This window comes from Anguilla anguilla, chromosome 9, assembly GCF_013347855.1.
Source record: "Anguilla anguilla isolate fAngAng1 chromosome 9, fAngAng1.pri, whole genome shotgun sequence".
In the NCBI taxonomy this organism is placed as follows: Eukaryota; Metazoa; Chordata; class Actinopteri; order Anguilliformes; family Anguillidae; genus Anguilla; species Anguilla anguilla.
In genome coordinates, this window is record NC_049209.1 from 10,357,315 (window position 1) to 10,379,334 (window position 22,020).

The 22,020-nt window shown below is 44.6% G+C and overlaps 1 protein-coding gene across 3 annotated transcripts in view; it reads right to left on the reverse strand.

The window, feature by feature from the left end:
• tenm1 (teneurin transmembrane protein 1) overlaps positions 1-22,020 on the reverse strand; it is a 414,402-nt gene that overhangs the window by 22,649 nt on the left and 369,733 nt on the right. For all 3 annotated transcript variants that reach the window (XM_035434568.1, XM_035434569.1, XM_035434567.1), the window contains 5 exons: positions 20,777-20,920; positions 19,881-20,130; positions 19,045-19,065; positions 16,537-16,769; positions 1,939-2,093 (listed from right to left, as the gene is read on the reverse strand). In XM_035434568.1, the coding sequence (XP_035290459.1) occupies positions 1,939-2,093; positions 16,537-16,769; positions 19,045-19,065; positions 19,881-20,130; positions 20,777-20,920 (803 nt within the window). The remainder of the gene's footprint in view (positions 1-1,938; positions 2,094-16,536; positions 16,770-19,044; positions 19,066-19,880; positions 20,131-20,776; positions 20,921-22,020) is intronic.

Consider the following 22,020-nt stretch of genomic DNA (forward strand, 5'->3'; position numbering starts at 1 on the left):
TCCAATTTGCCATTGAAGCCTCAGAATCCCCAACAAGATTTGACTTGCACTGGCACGCATTTGAGCACTGAGTGCCACTGAAATGCGTGAAATTTTAGCAGCTGGATGTGAGATTTGTCCATGACGCGCCACTCACATGCATGAGGAGTGGGATTTGAGTTATCTCTGAAGGCCGTCCATTACCAACCTGGCCTGTCCAATCCTTCATTCTGTTGGCAGATTTCCGTGTTTGGGAACCGTGACTATGGACATATCCTCAGTAATCCAGAGCAAGGCGTTATCATCCAAGGAAAGAGAACACACCCCATATTTCAAAGCCCGCTTACCACACACGAGTCACATATGCAGCCCTGGCATAAAAGAAGAAATATGAATACAAATTGGAGGGAGTGTGTGTTGTTAATTATGGTAAAGTAAATGCTTCCTTATAGGAGCCTTTCATCTATCCTACATGTGGTCCTGTGATGCGCCTGGATAATCTTTCACCAGGAGATATTCTGGATATCAATATGAATCTTATTATAAGCCCTTATGCAGGGGAGGGGGCTCGCTAGTTAATTTCGCTGCCGCATATAAAACTGTGAAAGTGCCTCAAATATGGGTCAATGTTCTGGTTTGCTGGAGTTGAGACTGACCGCGGGGTACATCCCGGCAGTGCCTCTGAAGGTTATACCGGCTCAGCAGTTTCCAACTTTTTATAGGTGCTTAAATAAAAGTCGTTTTGTTTTAACAGTCTCTGTGTGACAAGGTCCAGGCTGAGAATAACCGCTTTCAGGTCAGGGTGCCCCAAGACTGGGAGACTGGGAGACTCTTTGGGGCTCCCAGAATATGAGATTTTTCTCTGCAGTGGAAGAACTGAGCAGGTGGCACTGGGAAATCCTGTCAGAAATGTCTATAAGGAGGGGCTCAGAAACTGTGCTATGGCTGGACAACAATGATTTTGGAATATTTTCTGAGTGCTTTAGTGATCATCTTTTTTTCCTTTAATTGTAGCTGATGTGGTAATAAATACAATGTGAAATGCTTCTGGGAAAAAAAATATCACCATGATTTCTATTGGGTGTTGATAAGACAGCCAATCTGAAGGCAAGGTCATACTTTGCTGCAGAAGCTTCATCATCATGTGATGTGTTGTCAATCACATGGAAGCTGCAAGGCCTAACTACTGATTGGTTGTCTTATCAACACCCAGTAGATATCAGTGATAATGTTTCTTGCCCAGAAGCATTTCATGCGGCCTCTGAAGTTTGGACGTTTACTATCCCATCAGGAAACTGACTGTGACAATAACACAGACTGGTCATAGTGCATGCTCTCTGCAACAATTAAATTTAAATGCATGTGGGTCAGGTTAGGTTTCTGTGAGGGATAAAAAAATAAAAAAACTATAAGTTCACATTTTTGTGGCAGACAACCATTTGAAACTTTACACTTTAAAACTTTTTTTCTCCACTTTCTCAACATAGAATTCAGAGTCCTTTCGCTGTTATCAGTGCCGAGCATCTCCCACAGTTGGAATGTAATTTAAGGATAATGGCGGAGGCAAAGGTCTCCGGGCAGACCACACAAAACCATTTCTTTGAGGGGCCGCTTGAATTCGGAGCCTCCTGAATTGGACTAAAAGTGCCGGTTCAGGCACCTCGAGCAGTCAAGGGGAAAGGACTTTCCAACTCGTTCTTGATGAGTCCTGCTTGATGAGGGCAGGGGTCTCCATCTTGGCGCTCGGCACATCCTAATTCCCAAAAAAAAAAAAAAACCCAGCGGCTCGCGGACTGATTTCGCCGCTTGCAATTTCCAGGTACTCCCGGGTTCGGGCTGCGCTGGAGGTCAAGGGGCAGTTCCTGCAGGCGGTTATTACACTGCTGAAGAGCGACTGCCGCTTGCCGCCGGCTCGCGCGAAGGTTCTCGGCGGGTTTCCTCCGAGCCGCGGCGGCTTACCTGAGCGATGTCCATCCCTGCGTCGCAGCTCAGCGGCTGGGTGGACGTCAGCCCGTTGGAGCCGATGACCGTCGTTATCACCCCCTTCTCGTTGATCTTTCGTATCATGGTCCCGTCGACGAAATAGACGAACCCTTGCTTGTCCACAGCTATGCCTGTTGAGGGAGACAAGACACAGACCTTAGAGCTAAGGAGCTTTGCCAGATTTTGTTTGACATTTTGAATCCATTAATCCGGAACCCAGAAACATATACTGTACGTGCTGCTCTTTAAAAGGAAAGGCAAAGGAAAAAATGGCTTGGGTAAATGTTGGTTGGCATAAAAACAGGCTGATTGGCTACACAATGTGAAATAAATCTTCCCAAGAAAATGCTTCCACATTGATCTGCTATCCCATCATTGATTTGCTGCACAAATGAAAAACAAAAATTCTTTTGTGCAAAGTAGGGCATTGCACTCACCCCAATTCTGAAGGAAGCAAACCGGGGAGAGATGGAATAGAGTCACAGGAAATCAATGGACTCTCAAGTAAAGACAGAGCCACAGACTAGCTCCTCTCCATGTCCTTACATGTTGGTTTTTACACAGACAAAATTGTTTATCAGTTTCCCACGACGATTCCCAAGTTAACAGACAAATGTGTGCTTTCACAATGCACGGTAGACTCTGTGACCACTCACAACCTCCACATTCAATCAGCGCATCAGTACAGGTGGGTCACAGCGCGAGCAGAGCAGTCTGTGAATGGAAAAGTGATGGCTTGGCCCTGATGTAACATCAGGCGATACATAACTTTTCATTACAAAATACCTTGGCAACACATTGTACAACTTCAGCAATTTGATATGATTAAATCTCAAGTGAGTCTCCTTTGGAAAGCCCGTTCCCCTGCCGGGCTGCCATTGGATGACACCCTGTCTTGTTACTGACACTCGGAGAGTTACGGATGGGCCTGCATTGCCTTCAAGTATATGTGGCATTAGCTCTCTCGCTACATCAATCAAAATAGTTGTTAAATTTGACTGACAAGTGACTGACACGTTATTAATTGCGCACAGGTAGAAACAGAAGACGCATCTCATGGAGACGCATGCTTTGTCCAAGGAGAGCCAATGGAATCATCAAACACATTCATTTAGCATAGTATTTTGTGACAACCTGTTTTTAAGGTGGACTATCTAGTTCCATTCCGGCTATCTATGTTGTGTTATCTACTTTAACGATCCTCTTTACATTTCCTCAGGTGATAACCATGTGCTAAGTCTGGTTCTAATTCATCCTAGATAAGGAGAAAAGGAGAAAATAAACCACATTTATATAATATAAGGACAAGGGAGGACACTATTAATGAAGCATGTGCTCTTTATTAATAGTCTGAACCAGGAGCAAACCCTATCCCTGGAGGGTCAAGCATGTCCGTTTGTGTCCCCGGCTTAATTAGCTAATTAGCTGCATACATCTGCAACCCTGCATCACCCATGAATACAATACAGCAGGATACAGGGCACAAGCACAAACTTATTTACCAAAGAAAGTGGTAAAAAAAACAAAACAAAAACTAAACAAACTGAAACTTACCTTACCTGTTTATGAACCTGGGTCAATTAAGCAATAAAGTAAAAAGGGGTTAAATGTGCATATGGCATAGGAGGTATCGAATCATTTCCGTTTTCACAGAGTGACTGGTACTGTAAAGGCACAGGATGGTGCAGCATGTCATATATGTGACACTCTCGAGGTGTCCATCACCTGCGCAGACAGCCGCGGCCTCATTTATAATTGATGAGATCGCCCAGACGACCGCGCCTGCTTCTGGGAAGCTGAGAAAGAATAGCAGCGCGGTTTGTCACAGGAACTTGAAAGTGAGCCGTGTTGTGCAGCGGCAGCAGGGGATAACCCCCCCCCGCCCCTCCCCCCTCCCCCTCAGTGCTGGCGCTTTACAAACTGGCGGCACCGCAGACCGCAACGGATCTCTTCCCCGCCCCCTTCCGGCTCCCGCCTCTGCAGAGAGGCATGCCGCGTAATGATATTCATAATTAATTCAATCAAGCGCCAGGCCATTATCTCGCGTGTCTTGGCCCCCGTGAGTTCAGATTTCCAGGGGCCCCGCGGAGAAACGCAGATCCGAGATTGTCTACCGCCGGCTCCGCGTCTCCTGCTTCCCAATCTGCCGAAAAGCGCCAGCTTTAGCCGTTTTTAGGGAGCTTACGTCCGGGAAAACGATTCCGACGTTTAATTTGCCAGCGGTCTTTTCGGAATGTTTCTAGGCAAAGATGTGGGCAAGCCTGAAGTTTGTTCAATTATGCTTGTGGAAAAAAAAAAAAAAAAAACAAGAACAAGGACAAGAACAAGAACAAGTTTTCTGCAGTATATATTCTACTTAAAAGAAAATAACACACCACTCACAGAAACTATCCCCTTGAGCAATTTAGTCATTTAGTTGAGTGGTGAACATTCAACCCCGACGGTGTTTCAAGCATTCAAAATGATGAGGGAAAAAAAAAAAATTGGGAAGGTTATTATGTAATGCCTACACTTTACAAAGGAGTGCCTTCTGCAGAATGGTGGGACAGCAAACCACAATCTAAAAGGGTGTAAAAAAGTTAAATGCCAAAAGCACCACTCAAAAAACACCCAACTTTTGACACAGAGAAGTTCTGTGACTCATATGTCTCTAAAGTTTAAAATGAAAAAAAAAAAAAAAAAACTCAAAGGACAATAGGCAAAAAACTGTTCTTTATGAGTAAAGTAATGACAACTGCTAAAAAACCCAAACTATTAACCAAGCCTGTTCATTAAACGAGCAAAAGCTGCACCGTCAGTTAAGTTTTATCCAGTACAAACATATTGAAGCAGTCACTTTCACAGAACTACACATTGCTGGGTTTCAACCAATTGAAAAGACCGGGCAACAACGGCTCCATTAAAGACTGATGGGAATTGTTCTCAGGCAGCCATATGTGTTTGACCTGTGTGACCTAAACCTGCGGAAACTGAAACTGTTGTTTGACTCATTCCGCCTATCGGTTTCTTTGCAGCGGGTTCTCCTTTTAGCATACCTCAGGGGCACGACGTCATTTCAGCTTTTTACAGTTCACTCGTATGACCTAAACCCCATAAAACTTTATCAGAAAATAGATCACCAAATAGATATTTTCTCCCCAGCAAGAATTCAGAAACCATTATTACAGTCACATCTTTGGCTCCTCCCAAAAGGGGACAAGGCCCAATGAAATTACTGCAATATCACGATCATGTACTGGTTTGCACGCAGCATTAGAACATCACAATGTTCCACCTGAAGTGAATGGTCTTTCGTCTGTTTGCCTTTGGGGACAGTGTTTGGGTCTGCTTCGCATCACAGTGTACTGTATACGAGCCTCATTAAGACCCTGCAAAACCCCACATCCATTGCCTGGCCTGCTGTGTTCCATCTTCAGTCTCTGAGGGTTTGGATATAAAAGCTCACACTGAATGAACCCTGCATGCTGAAGCATACCCTGCTTTGTGCGAATGACCTCTGCAGATATTTATTTGGCGCTAGATGTACAGTACAGAGCCCTCATTTAGCATTATTTTGCTAGTCTCCTCCCTCACCTGCCACCTGGAAGCAGAGTCAGAACATGTGCTTGTAAACATTCAGTGGCTGCCATCATCTTAACGTACGCAGAGGGAGAAAAGTGTGGGGAGTGAGGGGAATTCATCCAAATCCACTCGGTGGCAAGTAAACAACCTGAAAAGACACCCACCGGAAGACAGGGGCAGCCTCAGTAGACATCAACGTTTGGCTTGATCAATCCAGTGAAAATAGAAAACTTAACAATATTCAGAAACCACTGTAGATTTGTATTTTTAACAGAAACGAAGACCGAGGGAAGGCCCTCAATACAAATCAAGCTGTGCTGAGAAAGGTAGTCAGTATTTACCTCTTCGATTTCTTTCATCAAGACAAACCATGCTTTTCAACAACTGGCCACCCACTATTTATATATATATTTGCATTTCATTAATTTGCTTTCATTCAGTTTAAAAATGAGCTTGAAAATTATCAATGTACCAAATTTAAGACATACTGGTAATTGGACATTTGGTAGGTTGTGGTACATTTTCAGCCCCCCCACACACACAAAAAAAACAAAAAAAGACAGACACTCATGGGCCTCAATACATTGGCAAAAGATATACATAAAACACTTGGACAGAATTAGATTAGACTTTAGACTGAATTAAATTACACTGAATGGAGGCCATTGTTAAATTCCATTTATCCATTTTCTATTCCAGAGGTGGGCAGTTGAAGGATTCATCTCTCCTAGAAATGCTGAAAACAAATTAATGACCTGGAAGATGCAATTCACAAGCTCAGAGCTGAGGGGTGGGATTAACATCTTAATTACATCTCCTCTTCTGTCCCACCACGATTCCCCTCCAAAATAATAATGACAGTTACCAATCATAAAACAACAAATGATGCAAACGTGTGCAGGCTGCGATTTTCTGCTGAATACAATTTTTTATTTTGTTTGCTTTTCTCTGTGAGACCCAGGACAATCCGTCACCTAAGCAGTATTAGAAAACAATTAGGAAACAGGAAACAATAGTGGTCTGCTTCTACTCTTTTCTATCCTTTCCTTTTTATTGATATGGCTGCACTTTTATGAAGTACCACACACACAATATACAGGCAAGTTCAGCCTTAGTCTCAGCTAATAATAATAATAATAATAATAATAATAATAATAATAATAATATTACAGACATGTTAAATGAAACCAGTTTCTGGCTCACACACGCACGCTTTACGCACATGACACCGATAACATGTCACTACTCTGAAAAAAACTAGCCCGAGACACAATATTTGTGGGGCTACGTACTTTGCCAGCACGAGGAGCCCAAAACGACAGGGGGAGAATATTCAGCGATCTCCAGCCCACTGTGACATCTTTAACCGGCGCCGCGTTTTGCACGCTGGTCCGTTATGAGGAGGGAAGGGGACGGAACATCCCTCACGCCTCGCGGAGCTAAGGACGTGATTACGGCGGCGAGGCAATTACACGCATGGCCTGCGCACGCAAACGAGATCGCCCGAAAGAGAAACGCCGATTTTAACCTCCGGCTGCGACGCGCCTGCGCAGCTCTGACGCAAACGCGCTGACGTTTTCACACCCGCAACCGAAACGGAGACGGCGGACAAAACGAAACCGCACTTCTACCCACGCAGACAGAATAAAATAAGGCGGTAGCCACCACAAGAGCAGTCGGTTCCCCGTGTGCTATTTACAAACATGCTAATAAAGACGACTTTCTACGGGAAGACTGGCGGATCAATCGTGATCTGTGCGCGCGGGCTACGTTAGCACTGAAGAGCTTAGCGGAGGGAACTTCTGAGGGTCCGTCTCACAAAACCCCACATTTCCACACAGATATGCTGCTGAATAATTCGGAGTCCCATGCATTATTTAAATCCAATATTCACAAATATACACATCATCAATATCAATAAAACCAGCTTACAGTGCTGTCTAATTATGGAACATAATTGTGTAATATATTAGCCTCATTGTGCAGTTAAGCATGATCTAGCATGCAAAGTACTCCCCCTTTTCCCCTTGAAAAGGTATAAAGCAATAAAGCAAAAATGATAAAGGCTGAGAACCGAAGTCCCCAAGCGCTTTCAACTTTAAGAAATAAATGCAACGCAAGCACCTTTTTTTCAAATTCTTTCAAATGAAGCATCTACACATAGGCCACATGAACTGAACATAGGCCACATGAGCTTAAATACCCATTCTATTCTATCCTCGTTTGACGTACATGGTATTTGAGCACCACTTTGAATGCTAAAAAAATGCGAGCAGTCATTCAAGAAATTAACGATCAGTACGGTGACTGTACAGCACAATTTCTTCCAGTCTACACAAAGAGTTCCAGGCACTGAATGTTTATTGTTTTGTGAAGGTTGGCATGACAGACACAAAACTTTGATGTTGCCAAAGTTGCTACAGCTGGTGCAGTACCTCTGGTAACACTGTTAATAAATCCTTTTCAATTTCCTTTCTATAAAACGATCTTCAAAAGATCAAATTGCCGTGCTGATAAAGAATGGACACAGTGGTGGGTAGGGCCTACAATTTTCTGATAGGGCGCCTGTCCATGTTACCTTCGCCAAACATTTGTAAGCCGCCCAAAACAAAATCTTACTTTTGTGAGGGTGCGATAGGGCTGAGGCAAGGGGTGTCGAGTTTACTTAAACGGGCGCGCGGCACGAGCTCCCCTTTAGTCGCTACGCTAATGGTATTACCGCAGGCGTCAAGTGCAATTCCCTTGGCCAGGCCTCAGCGCAGCCCCCCTGGGAGAGGTGGAAAATTAAATGACAAATCTACCTGTCAGCCGCTTTGACCTACCGCTGTTTCCACCGCTCCACGCATTAAAAACATTTGAAGTTTTAAGTGAGGTGGCTTGACCCAGAGCGTTCTCCTGCCCTCCGCCGTGGCGGGGCGGCTTGGCGGAAGGGGGGGGTCCCATCTGCTCGTCCTGACGGAGGAAGAGCCGCGTGCCTCGGGTTCTTCCGCCGCGCGGTTGCGCTGCGTTGGCGGGGGCCTGGTCGTCCTCGTTACGCACGATAGCCCCCCCCCCCCCCCCCCCGCCGCTTCCTAGCCCGCCCCCTCTGGTTAAAACCCCGCCGCCGTCTCCCTCGCCACCGACGCCGAGGTGCGCGTGCACCTGAGAGAGACGACTCTTCTCGGACAGCCCCCGCCCTCTCGGGACTCGGGGGAGGGCTTCCCGTGGCACGCGGCTGGATCCCCGAGCCCGCTGGAGGTCGATAATTGGCCCGTGCGCGCTCGAGACGAGGGCTGTCAGGAAGCAGACGCCTATTGCGTTCGACTGGCTTGGAACCGAGCCCCGCTTTCAAAGCCCTGCAGTTCCCAAGCAAGCGCTTGCGGGGAGAAGTGCATGCAGGCTATAATACCTGTCGTGCATGTCGCCTATTGAGCTGAAAGACTGTGACCATAAAAAATGAGTGGATCACACTTCGCTGTCTAGTTCCCCAGTAATGTTGTGTGGAAGCTTATAAAGCAGTTTCATCAATGGGCCAATATGAGCGTGATTATATGTCCCAGATACTATCTAGTCTGTAGGTAATAATTCATTTAGTTGGGAAAATGGCGAGCATTGTTGGGCTGAATGCCCTGTTCTCATCGTTATATTATGTCATGTTATGTAACAGACAAATTCAATTGTATTTGTCCCATGTCCAGAAAGACTGGCATGCTCTTTGACCCAATAATGGTAGTGATGAGATATTCTGGTGGCTGAAAAAACTGACAGAACATTTTAAAGAATTGTTTTTCCCATTTAACGCCCTGCCCTCCTTGGATTGATTTAAATGTTATTCATGTTTTGCAGATAAACAGAAGAATATGTATTAAAGCAGATCATGGAAGCAATGTCCTACCTGGGGATTAAACTAACAATCTGCTGTAACTCCAGTTCAGTCATACAGAAGATTGCTGCTTTATAATAATAATAAAAAATGAGAGTCAATGGCAGCTTATAGAACCCATTTTTGTGAAATTTTGCACATTCATAGAGGACAGGCCAAGGTATCGAGTCACCAAGTTCGGGGTCAGTTCATCTAGTCTGGGGTCATGATTCTATTTTCTCCATGATCCTTATGCCCTGCCAAGCTGAACGCATCCACCCCTGTCAGTTTCTGCCATATTGGATTTTCTGCCATTTGAAAGTTTTTGAAAAATGCATTTTAAACATCTCCTGCAAGACCACATCCAATACAACACATCTCATACAACAGCTACAGTTCTTGTTGAGCTACTATTTCTAGAGCTAGGTGAAAACCAACGGGATGGTAGATCTCCAGGAATAGGGTTGGTTATTAGTGCCGTAGACCGTTGAAGGGATCACCAGAAAAAATGGCATGTATCATCTAGAGCAAGGGTAGCCAACACTGTTCCTGGAGATCTACCGGCTGTGAAATAATAATAATAATAATAATAATAATAATACTAATAATAATAATAGTTTGCATGTTGTCCCCGTGTCCGCATTTCCCCGTTTACTAAAGAAAATGGCACACATAAAATGTGTGTATGTAAGGCAATGGACATCTTAAGCCTGAAAATGATCACCAAACACATGACAAAACAAGCCCATACATACTGTACATTCCACAACAATGAAATCCCTGCATGAAAAATATCTGAAGGAGACTTTTAATCCTTCTACACATCACCTACAAAGCTACTGCATTTCAGAAGGAAACATCACAGGAAGGACTCTACAGAGACAGGAAAGCTGTGTTAATACAATGTTACCTTTACTGTGACCCCGTTATAAAACATGAAATTGTCAAAGACTTTAGCAGAAAATTGAGGCATACAGGCATGTGGAGAGAGAAACAGTGCTTTGAAGACTTGAAGACAAAATGTATTCTGTTAAATTAATAACTTATCTGAGATTAAAAGTCAAAGTAATCAAGTTATCATCTTTTTTAACAGGGCTTAGGGCTTGAGGTACGATCAATTCAATATCAAACTTGGTGGGCTAGTAAAAAATTAATTAGAGAATTATGAATTAAAGTTCATAGAGAACCTGCTACACTAAATAAATACAGATGAGCAAAATCCAGCTAAAAACTATTTAAATGCAGGTCAGCTTTACACAATTGCTGGATTTTATATTTTAGTACTTTCATTTAAACAGCCATATGCAATGAAATAGAATGAATAAATAAGACATAAATAACAAACAATCAAATAAATAAATAAGCAGTCAGGTGAATAGATTCAATTTCAGGAAAAAATATTTTATATAAATATATGTTTAGAAAAGTATGTAAATCATTTTGTTATTTCTTCACTCACATTTATGTGGTGTGTTTTTGCTACCATATGCTATCTTGTAAAAAATAAATAAATAATGCATCCTCGCTATGCGTACAATGGTCTGTGTCATAACCACATTGCCGCCAAAGCAAAAATAGACTGATGAATTTATCAAGCTCGACAGGTGCTAATAAGACATTTACCTGTGAATTCTTCCAGCATATATTTGTACCTTCCATTAACTGCTTAAACAGAAGTCTGATGCAATTAATTTGCATGTGATAACATGCAAATTACAGCTCGTTTCCATATTTCAATTAATTCCTCTTTTACCACACTGCATCTACTGCCTGTTTAATGGTCTTCACAAGTAGTTAGGTTTCCACCAATAGCATGAGTTGTTTGTTTGGAGTTAGCCAACAGCCTTTTAAAAAAGTCTCATGGTACTACACTGATGTTCTTTAATTGCTTTTCCCTGGGTCTGATCCTCTATAATTAAATTATAAAATTAGTCTGTGTTCTACGGTGGCTTTTTAGTTTGTGTACTGACACATTTTCCTACTGTGGCTTAATATTAATATTGCTATGTTCAACCATAGCCTTAAAGCATGAACATTCCCATGACATTATCGATTGCAAAATGACAGGTAGCAACCCAAACAGCATTATTATATTTTTAACTGTGGGACAATATTTACATGTTTTTAAAATGAATTAAAAAAAATTTAGAATACAATTTTGCCATTATTTTTTTTTTCAATATTATGAGATGAACTTCCAAATGATAATAATAAGCATTTATGGTTATGCATTTCTGTTTAATTTTAAAATGTATAAATATATTATCTCCCAGCAAAAAATTTAAAAAACTAAACGATTTAGTGTTGCGGATTTATTTGAGAGACGCTAAACAGAAGATGAAATGAAGTCAGCCAAAGCTTCATAGCAAATCAAACTGCATGACCATCACCATTCGCAATCTCTGATAAAAACTCTTATTTCATGTCTCTGCCAAAATATGATTATTTCTGATCACAATCAATGTTGAAAGTGAAGAAAAAAAAGAATAGATAAACTGATTTGAACAGAATTGACATCAGCGCAACTCATATCACCTTTGATGTCAAGATCAATTGTTCCTTTTGACAGGGCCAGGGAGGTTTGCGGGAGGCTGCCAGTCTCAGGTGGACAGGAGTCAGACTTGTGATAAGTGTCCCCCGACGCACACTTCAAAGAGCCCTGCTTAATGCGCAGTAATCAGCTCCAGTACCCATCCTAATGGGTCCCTGGCTCAGTCTGTGAAAACTGCACCAAAGAGCTACCCACATCTGCCATGTTAGCTCTTCCCTTGACTTGCATCATTTCCTCTGGGTTTTCACAGCAGAGACATTCTCAATTACAATGGATGTCTTCCCCGTCGCTCCCAACACACACACACACACACACGCACGCACACGCACACACGTTAACATGCACACACACTCAAAGCACACATATGCTTCACAGCCTGGTTATAATTCTCATGACGGTAATCGAACGTACTCCGTGTTATGAAAACGTTTCCTCGCTGTTGAGTGAAATTATCGGGTTGTCATGACGTGGCGGCGACGTCAAGAGCAAGTCGTCTCTCGGCAGGGTTTGAGCCGTTCCCCCACTGACAGCAATCTCACTCCACCAAAATGAGGATTAATACACGGCGGGAAAATGTTAATCAAGGACACTACGCTAAAAGCAAATGTGAAAACAAGAATAAACAAATTTGAACCCGCCCTGGCCGCGATCCTCCGCGGAACACGACTTCATTTAAAAAAAACGGGAAATTTATTCCGTGCCACCGGATTCAAAACCAAAACCGTGACCACACAAAATGTTCAGAATAGTTCAGGAAAAAAAAAGAAATGAAATTCACTCTCGTGTTCAGACCGTTTTGCCAAACAAAACATAGCACGAATAGAGAGAAAACGAGAAGGCATCTGTCTTAATTAACCGAGCCTGCTTCTGTCAATCAAGGGGGCTGCGAGCCTGATAAAGGAAGACTCCTCTCTGCTGTCACAGTGACTGAGCAGAGGCTGGAGACATGCAAAATACAAAAAAGAGAGGAGGGATCTTCTCTCCTCTCTCAAGGACAGCGAAGTCAATACAAAGCAATATAATTCAATACAACAGCTCTTATAACCTTTTACATTAAGGTTATTTTCCTGGGTAAGTGAAACATAATTAAATAACCGATCGGACACAAGAAACAATAGGTCTCCTCCTTCCAGCTGCGGGGTGGGTTCCACAGATAACATTTTTTAATGTTTTAATACCTCCCAAAAGTAGTCACAGCACTTTCAGCTGTTCAACACATCCGACTGCTGCCAATGCTCTGCGGTAGAGACTGCAGGGTGTCAACCAGTCAGTGCTACAGGTGACTGTACCTGAAGAGTGCAAATGCTTCAGCTGTAGCCTTGTGCAGATGCAGTTTTGAACAGAGAGGCACAGATGGCTTTCGCAAATTAGGCACCAAAAATGCTTATTGAAATAACCGAAGCATAAGCCCATGAAATGCTGCGTGGTTCCAATGCAATATTGCACAACAACTACACAAAACATCAAGTTAACTGAGTTTTACACATACTGGTTGCTGGTCAGGTTAACAATTTCCTTGATATAAAGTGCTATCCAAGCACTGCCCACTCCACTTGGCAAAATGACAACCTGTGCAAAGTGTGTTTCTCAGGAAATGGGTTCGACAATGGCTCCAATGCTGAAACCAATGTTTTTGCCAGGAGACTTTCACAGGTCTCGTTTGCGACTACTTCAAAGAGCAGATTCTGAAAGTAAAAACGTCAAAACAATGCAACAGGGCAAACCCGGACAGTGCCAGTGCCGACTGCGGCCAGCAGCTCCACAGGGCGATGTGCAATTGGCAATGGCGCCACCCAGGAAATGCTGTAGGACGGTTCAGTAGGGCTTCGCATTCATCGCTATCTAGCGACCCCTGCTGGTCGATCGGGCACCCGCAGATTGCAGTCAAAACCGCACGTGAAAGGTCTTCCTCTCTACAAGCTTAGCTGTAGTTTTGTAGTTTCGGAGGAAAACTGTGGATCAATACACTCTCCAAAATGACCAATGAGGTTAGCGCACGTACTTAGCACTGTGTTTTCAGACGGTTGGCAATTCCAAATTGGAGTGGGGACTGGATATGCTCAGCCCCCCTCCCCCCAAAAAAACAAACAAACAAACAACAACAAAAAAAATACAGAAGAAACAGAGCCAATAATATGCATACCAGGGCTGAGAGGGTGGCAGCACCTCGCCAGCTCTGGAGTGGAGTGATGAATAGCATTAGAAAAATCATCACAAAGCGAACAAAGGGAAAAGGGGAAGCGCGAGCCCAGACGCTCCCTCCGTCTGCCGCTGCCGAGGGCGGCAGAGGGCCGCGGGACACGGCGCGGCGAACGAGCGCACGGAAAGCAAGGATGAATCCGCCGTCGGTCCGCAAAGGTGACAGTGATTAACGATCGCCGGGGCTCTGCGGTTCAGCGGGGGGGGGGGGGGGGGCGATAATTAATAGCCGCGATGTTTCGCGTATGTCCCGGAGACCGCGGTGCCGCGGGCGGGCGGGGAGCGTCGATACCGTATCGATATCAACAATGGGCGGCGCCGTACGCGCGCGGGAGGCGGCCTCCGCTCGATGACCGCGCGGCGTGGCCGGCGGGCGGGCGGGCGTCGCCGGTGCCGCGCCCTCGACCCGTACCCGGCGGCCCGGCGGCATGTCCGTCGACCTTCGCCGTCTCCCGCGCCCGCGATGCGCGGCTCTCCGCTGAGGTTAGCGGTTTGACGGAGCCATTATTTATATGTGCTTGGTTAAGGTTATTTTGGTTAGTTTATTGTGTGAAATGTGACTTTAATATCCCTGCGCTGCCTCGTCTGTGAACTGCCGGGAGGCCGCACTCGTTAGAAATTGCCCACCCCCCCCTCGCCCCCTCGCCCCCTCGCCCCACCCCCACAGACACAGTGTCACTTTAATGTAGAGGCGGTAAGAGGGTCCTGCTTAAGGGGGCAGATGTGGCGACTGTGTCACCACCTGATAAAGGCATTACTCAGCCACCTCTGGGGCCACTGAATGGTGGCAAAGTGCATTGTGGGATCGGAGGAAAGTAATTTCCGGAGAGCCCGCGCGGCGCGCGTGCTAACTACGCTGCTCCGAGGCCAGTGTGTGGGGGGGGGGAGATAAGCAGGGAAGGTGGGGAGAAAGCAATGTAACGAACACTAATAACTTCTGCCACGAGAATCGGCCCGCCTTAACTGAATCCGGGCTCAATTATCTGCGCGGATTGTTCTGGAAAACATTTGGCTCTCGCTCGCATTAAACACTGGGAGAGGGAGCAAAGGAATTTTGATCCGGAGGGTGTGGGGTTGGGGAGCCGAGGGAAGACACTCTACCTGAAATTGAAAGCCAGCGCATCTGGAGGACGGTCAATTGCTGCCTCATCGTCAGTTGGTCAAAGCTCAAACCAGAGCTTATCGAAAGCCCTCCCTGAATAGAAAGTGCGTAAACAGCACTGAGAAGCCCCGGGCCCCATCTGCAGAAAGCTGACATCTTTGTACGACTCGCAGGAAGATTCAGTTGTTTATATTCCACCCTGCCCTCCTTCCAAATGCGTGTTGCGCGCTAATTGAATACGCGGAAAAACAAATCATTTGCGGCAGGGAGGCTCCTTCCAACTTATATTAAATATTCCTACCCTCCGAGAATGACCGGCAACACTTCATTACAATGGGAAAGAGAAATGCGCAGATTAATTCGGGGGTGCGCTGCCCCTGAATATTAACCAACACGAACAGAATTTCAAGTGACTTCCTGTTTTCGGCTCGGGGTGTCATGTTTCCATGCCTGCGAATGCGCAAAAGCGGAGTCGGGCCAGGGGTGCCCAGCATAATACAGCCAGGAGGAAAAGCGGATAAACTGTTGAAGCAGCCGGAACATATCCCCCCGGTGGAAGCTTTGATTCGTTTTCAGGAGAAGGCGCGGAGGGCGGTCTCAGTGTTCCACTTTAGCCGGGCACAGTACAAACTCGCGGCGCTGCGGCCTGGAGATCCGGGGCGGACAATTAAGAATCGGCGTCAGAGATGCGCACCTCCTTAAAGGACCTGGTCTCACAGAGATAACGTTTCACATTACAGCATCACCATGTCATACAAGGCTGCGGTGCCAATGGCCTTTAAGGGTAATGCGATCCATGCGCTCCAAGGTTGGTTCCCCGGGCCTGGATCAAATCGATTTTGAGGGAACTTGGACAGATGTACACAAGGAACAGGTCTGCCTTGGGAGTTGGCTTTCAAGGGCTTGTAAACTGAGGGATTCTGAAAGGGCCAGCCAGGTTACCTCTACGGGACCGTTCACCACATAATCACAGCATTTGAGGCTAGAGTCATGGCCAAAGATGTTTTTTTTTTCGTCCGAGCAAAGGTAGAAGCTGAGATATAGCACAGCTTGAAAAAGTCAATTTAGCGCCTGCTTCTGAGATACTACGTAACAGATGCTGGACTTCTAAAAAATCTTTCATCAGGCAAACATTTATTGCGGTGGCGCAAAATCACGATTCTATATATGTTTAATGCCCATCATTCCATTCAACGGAGTTTGCCTAAACGAATGATGTGAAGTAAAACATCGTGTGAATAAGCCTCTTCCGAAGCTGAGGCCTAATCGTGCGAATAAGGCACTCGCTCGTTCGTTCAGACGCGCGAATGTTGACGTTACCTCTGGGGTTGTTGAGCGCCGCTTCGGAGGCCTTCCCCCCGTCGCCGCAGTGACTCTGATCGAAGGGCGTGCACTGGTCCCCCGTGCCGGCCACCACCTCCACGTTTTTGGCCAAGTCCCGGGTCTCGTTGAGAGTTCTCAGCCGGTAGACCCTCCTGCTGCTGGTGTCTGACAGATACAGGGCCTCCCGCACCGGGTCCATGGCCAGGTAGTACTTGTGGGCCGGGCTCGTGCTGCGAAAGAGAGAGCCACCGCCAGTCAGCAAGCGCTCCGGCAACTGAGATGATTACGCGTTAGGATGTAGCGCGTTCTGGCGCATTTACGCTTTGTCTCCGAAGACCGAGTCACGCTAAGTATTGACGTTTGTCGGTATTTGAAAGGCACTCGTAAAGAGCCTCCTAGCCATCGTCGGCACATAAATTAGCAATATCGTGAGTGTCTATGTCTTATTCACAAGGAAAACAAAACGCACACACACTTAGCAAAGACAAATTTTCAGCTGCTGAAGTCTTTCATTGATGTGGTAGCACGTCTGATCCAACACATGGCAGCTTTGTTAGAAGTATTTCTTTTTTTTTTTGTTTACCCAGCCGGTGGTGGAAAACAAAAAAAAAAAAAACATGTACATACATGTAACATGTACATTTTTTATGAAGAAATACTCCCAGGGCTGTGTAGAAGAGCCTGCCAGGCGTTAGTTAATTTGAGAAAGAATACTAATAAAAACAAATATCTTGCTCAGTCATTTTTACTCCCCGTCCTTTTTTTAATGAAGAGAAACTTGGCTAACAATCATACAAAGAAAATCAATTTACGCTACTACCATATTAGTAGGATGGACTTTTTAGACTTAACAATATGTACCTGCATCTGTTTTTTATAATTACAAAACCTTTTATTTTCGTTTTTTTTTAAGTCACTGTTGAGTCTCTCCCCAGACAAACACAAGCAACATAATAATCAAGTTACTATGGTGTTGTGGAAATGGGTTTGTCTTTGCTAGGTCACAACCTGCAGTAAGATCGAAAATTCTCATTAAAAATATGAGAAGTAGGAATGGTTTCATTTATATTTGTGTGCTTGAAATAAATTTGCACTTCCAGATTACTTGTGGGAAAAAAATGATCTTGAATTCATGTATAATTTCCGTTCCCTAATGGTGGGAAGGGACAGATCTGTTCCACGGAGCAGTTTATCACCGAATAGCAATTATGCTTATGCGCAGTTTAGTCTTCAGTGTTAATTCAACTCTAACAGAGTTTATCTGTGTCCAACAGGGACTTAATGTAATCTTTCAGGGTGAAATATGCTTCTTCTGATTTAACACTGATGATTTAACTGTGTATTTTTAAGGAATGGAAATGTATGCACATCTTTATAGATCCCGCATATTTCTGTGCAATATCTTTTGTATTCACACTACATTTTTTGCAGCTTAAAACTACATATTTGCCAGGGTTTTCACTATATGTAAAGAAATTACAGAAAAAAAAGAGCAAATTCACTGCGGATCCCTCAATCCACAGTCTGCGTAAAAAGAGATTTATTAGTGCAAATAAAAATCCTCTCTATTGTCTACCTATCTTGACAGGTTTATCACTTGTTTGCCGGGGAAATACTCTGTGTGCTTACGGGCCACATTATGGGCCCTTTTAATATGCCCTGCTATTTTAATGATTTCATTATATAAATCTGATGCATGATACATCTCACCTAATGCTGAACCTGAACACGCATCATGGGTTAACTAGCCTCAACTAAGCTACATCTAAAACTCTGTCCTCAAACCCAATTGCTACTTGAAGCACTACACTCTTCGTCTCCCTCTGGCACATACTGTGGAGCCTAACTTTATGTTGTACCGTTATACATTTACGATGTATAAACGAGTTATATAATAACAGCTACTGTTGATTGTGACAGAAATGGCTTAGCATTAGATCTTTGTTCCCTTAACATTTTTCTCTGCACTCATGTAAGTGACACTGGACATACTGCAAAATGCCTAAATGTAATAGAACCGTATGATGAATTTCTGGTTTTGGAACTTTCCTTTGTTTGAGGACAAATTTAACTTTTCAAGCCAAGGTTTCTCCCCAAACTTATAAAGGCCCAGTGCCTTTCACCATGGTAGCGTCGCCTCTCTAAACACACATTAAAGACACGACTTGTCTCTGGTAAGAGGTGGACTTTACAGAACTCTCCCTCCCCTAAGATGCTTTGTCTGAAAGACAGACCCACCCTTAAGCCCTTGCAACCTTCAAATACGAGTAAATAAACTTCAATATTGACCCACTATCCTCACTTTACTAATCCTCTATCCTGTAAGCAAATGCTTACGGCGTAGAAGATTGCCTTGCCTTCAGTTCATCGGGTGGCTGCTTGAAGTAAATGCCCAGAGCCCTCTTTTAAAGGAGAATGCTACATCACACACAATGAAATGGGACACAGGCTGAAATGGGAAACACATTAATTGCATCTCAAGAGGAAAGCGGGGGGGACACGTACCTGTGCCTTATATCCCGGTTCCTAACAGTGCAGCATTCAAAAGGAAAGGGACAAAAATGGGCAATTACTCATTGAATATTAAGGCTGGTGCTAACTCTGCAATAAAAAATAAAAAAAATAACATGAACACATGCACACATGAGACTTGCATGGTTTCCAATAAAGCACACAGGACATCAATTCCCCGATTAACTGGCACAAACAAAAAGACTCTCAGATTGTCTGAGAGTTACGGGGCAGGAGTTGGACCGATGGTGGCTCAAGCCAAAGGTTATAGGGGGTAAAGAGGACGAGGGGGAGGAGGGGGAGGAAACTGAGGGAGGCGAGGAGGTGCAAGCTAATCTTCCCTCACACTGGAGCGCCGTGCTGAGAATGGTGCTTGCCTTTTATTATGATTAATGTAATCAAATACAACAACATCATTACCGTTACTATAAATACTGCTAATATTGATATTCATGATAACAACAGCAACAGCTAGAAAAACAACAGAGAAAAAAAGAAGAAAAAAAACAACAGATAAAAAGAAAAACAACAGATAATAATTATAAGAAGAAAAACACATAGACGGAAAATAACAGATAATAATAAGAAGAAGAAAAACAACAGGGAAGAAGAAGAAGAAGAAGAAGAAGAAGAAGAAAAAAAAAACAACAGAGAAGAAGAAGAAGAAGGAGATGATGAAGAAGAAGAATTCCTTCAAAGGTAGGGTGTTTTATGGACAAACATGCATATAAAGCATTTCAGCAGTAATGATATGAAGAACTAGCAGAAATAACCTGAATTCCCTTTCACAAATTGCATTTCGGTATTTAAAAAAAAAAAAAAAAAATGACCTCAGTTCCAGAATGCTGATGGCTTTGCCGTTTGGGAGAATTCGCCTGACGAAGTTGAAGTCCCCGACGTAGACGCTGCCGTCGGACCCGCAGGCCAGAGCGACGGGAGCGAAGAGCTTGCTGCCCAGGGCGGGGCCGTTGCAGCTCGGACAGGGAATGGTGCGGATGTAGCCGTTCCCCATCACCGTGGTGATGACAGGAGGCTGCTGGGAGATGAAGATGTTCTCCCCGTTTCCTTTGTGCAATATGCCTAACAAGAGGGGAAAAGGGCAGGGCAAGGACTGCATTCAGAAACTGGCACAGCTTAGTCCTCCTCTGTCTTCACTCACAACATCCCCCTGTTGTCTGCCATTCTTCTGCAATCGCATGCAGAACAGAGAAATTCAGTATGCTCATATTCTCAATGGGCTAGACGGGAATACTACCAGGAAAAGACAGAGGGAAAAAACAGCTGTCGCTCAAGCATTAATTATTAATGATAAAATCTTTCGTATACATAATCCTTCTGGGCTGGAAAAACACAGATCTGCAATTTTATATGGATGGATCATCTTCTGAATGCAACTGTCTGAGAAAAGGTTAATACACAGTTAGCAAAAAATGTTTTTTTTTTTTTGGGTTGCGGAAAGTTGTGAAAAGCCTTTACCCTTGTGATTTTGTTGGGTCACAAAAACATGCTTAAAAGTTAAAGAACATGATAAAATTTACAACATACTGTAGCTGGACCTGTGTACAGCATCACTGGAAAGCTGTGGTTTGAGTTGCTGTAAAAAACATTGTTATGGCACAACCTTACACAACCATATTGCAGCTCTATGAGCTTGCTGAGAAAAGAGGTGAAGGTGAAGAGGAGGTGATATGCTTCCCAGCAGAATGGAGGACACTGGACTCCCTACCACTCTGTAAGTTGAGGATGTGATGCTTGTCGAGGGACCAGCCGCCCAAGTTGGAAGCCACCATCTCGAGGCCTTGCAGCAGGGTGGACCTCTTCTCCCACAAAATGAAGTCGGGGCAAGACTCATACTCGTAGCCCACAGACACTGGAAGACACGCAACCACGCCAAGTTTAGTGAGCACTTGATCATGGGCTGTGTCACATCATTATGTTTTCGATGTTTATATTTCATTCTGTGTCTAAACGCCATTGAAGGACCGCAGCAGTTGACTTGTGTTGGGTGTACCCAAGTTTTTTAAGAGCAATAACATGTACATCAGGGGTGCCCAACCCTGTTCCTGGAGATCTACCGTCCAGTAGTTTGTCATTAATACCCTAATTTGGCACACCTGATTCTAGTAATTAGCAACTCATTGAGATCTCTATGAATGTTGAATGAGGTGTGCATTGTTAGGGTTCGAGCGAAAACCTATGGAACGGTAGATCCAGTAACAGTGCTGGGCAACTCTGGGCAACTGGGCGTACAAAAGGTTAAGACAGCGACAAATACGGTAGCTCGCGTAGCCATCTTTGATAACATACACATGCAAACAACAGCGTGAGAGAAAGGTGCTGAAAACCATAGGCTGAACAGCACAGCACATGCTATGTACAGAACTGGTATGGGGAGCATCTCTCACGTAGGTAGGTGGACCCACATACGGTACAGTGGATAAAAGTGTGGCGCGCAGCGTGGAGCAGAAAGCCTGCAGTGAGCCGGAGCGAAGCAAACAGCATTACAGCTACAGTGGAGCTCTGCCTGTGCGCTATCAGCTCCGCGGTCCCGGGAGCCTTTTCATGCCTCACTGATATCATCACGGGCCGCGCTAGCACAGCTCATCTGTGGACACTCACTCACGCAAGCATGCACGTAGGGACAAATACACGCACGCGCCCGGCAACCACGCGACACACGCACACACACACGCACACACACACACACACACACACACAGCAACCACAGTACACACGCACAGCAACCACACCACACACACACACACACAGCAACCACACCACACGCACACACACAGCAACCACAGTACACACACACAGCAACCACGCCACACACGCACAGCAACCACAGTACACACACACAGCAACCACGCCACACACGCACAGCAACCACACCACACGCACATGCACAGCAACCGTACCACACATACACACATACACACACACACACACACACATGCACAGCAACCACAC